Source organism: Aplysia californica, unplaced genomic scaffold (assembly GCF_000002075.1).
Source record: "Aplysia californica isolate F4 #8 unplaced genomic scaffold, AplCal3.0 scaffold00055, whole genome shotgun sequence".
NCBI classification, from domain to species: Eukaryota; Metazoa; Mollusca; class Gastropoda; order Aplysiida; family Aplysiidae; genus Aplysia; species Aplysia californica.
This window is the reverse complement of record NW_004797325.1, coordinates 158344-162475: the sequence shown is the minus strand read 5'-3', so window position 1 is coordinate 162475 and position 4132 is coordinate 158344. Positions and strand designations below refer to the sequence as shown.

The 4132-nt window shown below is 44.9% G+C and overlaps 1 protein-coding gene across 1 annotated transcript in view; it reads right to left on the bottom strand.

Moving 5' to 3' along the window:
* Positions 1 to 4132, bottom strand: part of LOC101857390 (caskin-1) — a gene marked incomplete at its 5' end in the record, with an annotated part of 203080 nt that overhangs the window by 79859 nt on the left and 119089 nt on the right. The window contains 2 exon segments of the mRNA XM_035968373.1: positions 1948 to 2304; positions 3148 to 3259. Coding sequence (XP_035824266.1) covers positions 1948 to 2304; positions 3148 to 3259 — 469 coding nt within the window.

Here is a 4132-nt window from a genome sequence, read left to right as displayed (position 1 = left end):
AAGGCCCATATCAACACTGTTAGGTTATTTAAGAGGTGAGACCTCAGAGTTTAACGTCCATCTCCGAAAGGACCGAGCCAAGTGCAAATTTTGTGCTAAGTGCCTTAATTTCCCAAGGACACAACGTCAGACCGAGGTAAGGCTTGAACCCCTGAACCCGCAATCTCACGATTACGAACCGGGGGGGACATTTAGAGTTACTTAGACCATGAGGTCGGAAAGTCAGAAACTAAATATTCTTTCTGTTCTATCAAACTGGCAAGATTATTATTTTCGAATCGTCATCAATATATTCAAAGAATTCAATTCGAAAAAGCTTGACATGTTGTGAAACTCAAAATCTTTAACGTCAAATTTCTCAAAACTAGGTACTGAGCAGATAGAACTTTGTAATTCTAAGGTTATAGCTATTAGTAGTTTGGTTTTCTTACAAAGAGAGCTGTAAGACGGAACCCCACTCACGAGACACGACAAGGGGGTTAGAGACTCCGCAAACTTCATTAGAACAGAAAATCAGAGCAATAAAAATGTTACCAGGAAACAGCACCAGCCCCGCCTACTTTCACACGCAGGTACGGATGGTAATATGCGCAAATTATCATTATTATCTGCCTCGGGCTAAGAGGAACTGCGAGATCGGGTCAGCAAGTTCATCTATTTCGGGTCTCTCCCTGTCTGGTATCCCTAACCCCAGATATCCTATGTTCATTAGGTGTCTTCATCTTAAGCAGTCGTAACGCACTAAACATCTTTAGCTGCCCAGAAAATACAAATAAAAGCAACAGATACAAGAATGGTTTCCCCATTTGAGTACAGAGAAACACATCGACACGATAATGGTAATTTAGTGCAGCAGAAAAAGAAGACAGCCAGAAATTTAAGAGGGAAAAAAAAGAAAAAAAGCAGGACCTACCAGAGGCGTCCTCCAACCACCTGCATAAATGCGGACAATTTCGAAACTGATGTGCCAAAAACTTTATTGCAAGAGTGTACAGGTGTTTAAGAGTCTGGTTCCTGTTTTGATGAGGCGCGTTTTAAAAGGCGGTGCGTGCATGTGTACGAGAGCGCGCACGTATGTGTTTGTGCGAGCGTGCGAGTTGTTGTGACTGTGTGTGTGTGATTGTGTGTCCGAGTGCGCGCGCGTGTGTGTATGTTTGTGTGTAAGAGAGTGTGTGCGGATGAGTGAGTGTGAGTGTGTTTGTGATAATGCGCGCGCGCGTGTGTGTGTGTGTGAGAGAGAGAGAAAGAGAGAGAGAGAGAGAGAGAGAGAGAGAGAGAGAGAGAGAGAAAGAGAGAGTATGTACATGTGTGAGCGCTATTCGCAGTCTACGACCGGGTTTCCATTCACACCTGGGTGAAGAGAAGAAAATTACTTGTGTAAAGTGTCTTTCCAAAGGACACAACATTCTGGCCTCGAACCCCCGAACCACTAGACTACCGACGCCACAGATACTGGAAGGCACGAGGCACCAGCAACAAAAATAACAACAACAATAAGCCCCCCCACACACACACACCATTACATAACAATAGTAGCCCCACTGCACCCCCCCCCAACCCACACAAACACAATGCCACGACGTCCACCGCCAGAAGCAGCGATCGAATATATCTAAATGATTTTACAGCTACTCTCTGGCTTCTTCTTAGTGTCATCTGTCAGCCTCACCCCTAATCTTAGTCTTAGGGTAGGTAAGATCGAACGCCTAGGATTTTCGCATAGGGGCGAGAAAATATCGGAGGTCCTGTGTACAAGTTTTACACGTTGAAGATCCCTTGATGGTCCAAACTCGATAAGAGTAGGCTTCGGTCACCACCCGGGCAAAAGTGTCAAAGTTAATTTCTACCACCAAACTGACCGCGCGCTCAAATGTCCTTATGCAGTCGCGAGTGCCGTAAAAGACTTACAAAAACAAAAACAATATCAGATCAAATAGAAGAACTCACCTCTGACGAGCGGACTCCGAGGCGGTCCGGAAGAGACCAGAGAGGAGGGAGGGGGCGGGAAGCCGGAGCACGGGGTAGACGGGAAACTGTGGGGCGTGGCTGGCTGGCTCTCCTCTGAGCTGCCCAGGGAACCGCGGTCACTGTTGCTGCTGCCGCAGCTACCACCACCACCACCCGTTGTGTAGTTGTGATGTTGTTGTTGCTGAGGCTGGTGGTGGTTGGGCAAACCGCCGTTGTTGAAGGCTGGGCCTCGGCTGAGCAGGTCTGGTACCTGGCCGTACATCTGACCTCCTTTGCTCAGTTGTTGCTGTTGCTGCTGTTGCTGTTGTCGTTGTAGTAGTTGCTGTCGAGCCACCACTGGAGAAACACGACAGAAGAAAAAAACTAAGAAACTAAGCTATGTCCAAGAATGACTGATCTGAACTTGACTGATTTGAACAGATAAAGTTCGCCATGAAGTGAAAATGAAATGATATAGGATTAAGGCCCATATCAACACTGCTAGGTTATTTAAGAGGTGAGACCTCAGAGTTTAACGTCCATCTCCGAAAGGACCGAGCCAAGTGCAAATTTTGTGTTAAGTTCCTTAATTTCCCAAGGACACAACGTCAGACCGAGGTAAGGCTTGAACCCCTGAACCCGCAATCTCACGATTACGAACCCAGTAGCGTAACCACCAGGCTACCGACGCCACTCGCCAAGAAGTTTGATTTTTAAAAGATAAAAGATTATTAATACGAAGACAGATCAACTGGTGAATATAACCATTAACATTTGCTGAACAAGAATTATCTGGAAAAAGAAAAGATCAAACGAAAAAAAAGACACGTTCGAATCATAATGTTGCTTCAGAGGCAAAACTTTGTGCTCCTTCTTTTCATTGTATGTCACTCTCTAGAAACGCCTCTAATCTTCGCCACTTACATTACCTAATTGTGTTGTAAGTGCCGTAGAACTCTTACTACACTACAATCAATTAAAGTAAGGAGCCAATCGAAACGACAAGGATGCAATAACAGTGTTGCAATTAATGTTTGAAATACGTCCATCGTCCGCATCTCTTCTCCTTTATGTGTTTGTTATTATTTTATAACACCTCTAATCTTTGGCACTTATATGTAACCTAATTATGTTGCAAGTGTAATAAAACTCTTACTAAAACAAAGACAATAAATGTAGAAATTGACGTGGAAGCCTCACCTTTCCCGTCGATGAGCACGACGTTGTTAGCTGGAAACATGCCAGTCTTGGCGATACGACCGTCTTGGAAAACGTAACCCCTCCATATTCCATCAGTCCTCTGCTCTAACACCTGCAACGAGACACAGAGATTTCGTAATTTAGTTTGTGTAAGAAGTTAGCAGCCCTTATAGCAAAAAAAAAAAAAGGTCATACACATGCCGGAGATTAGAAGTGTTACTAGACAGTGACATGCAACGAAAAGGGGGGGAGATAAGGACGATAGATGCTTAACAGGAAAGATGGAGCAAACTACACTCTGCTAGAGGACTGGCCTTTGAATGCACGTCCATCTTTTACAGGGCAGTGCCTGCACCAAACCACAACGCAATCACCCCAAACATACACGTTCTCTCTGTCTCTCTTTGTCTCTCCTTGTCTCTCTCTCCTTTTCACACACAAAAACAAACAAACAAACACACACACAGACAAATACGCATACTCACACACGCATGATCACCCCCCCCCCCTCTCTCTCTCTCTCACACACACACACACACACACACACACACCCCCCCCCCTTTCCACACACACACACACACACCCTAAAGCACACATTGTCTTCGTTCCCAGTTCATGTCTATAAGCTGTTCCAAAAAATGCGAGTTGACGTAGAGTAGTAAGCCCTACTCTTCAGTTTTCAAACTTTGAGGAAAACCCCTTAAAAAAACTCCTCCACACAGGTGTTAACATCATAAAATTGACTCACACCCTAGATCAGTGCCTCTATTGAATCAACACACATTCACAGGAATGGTTACGATGCGGATTCCCCCGGTCTGTTGGCGTTATTTTCATTCCGTTAAAAGTTACGTTCGTCAGGAAAGAAATGTAGGTAGGTTTTGAAGGCATCCGGGGACTGAGGCCAAAGGCAACATTTACCTTTCCCAAACGTCACATTAATTTCACTAAATTGGAAAGAGGTGGGGGGGGGGCAGAAATGCGT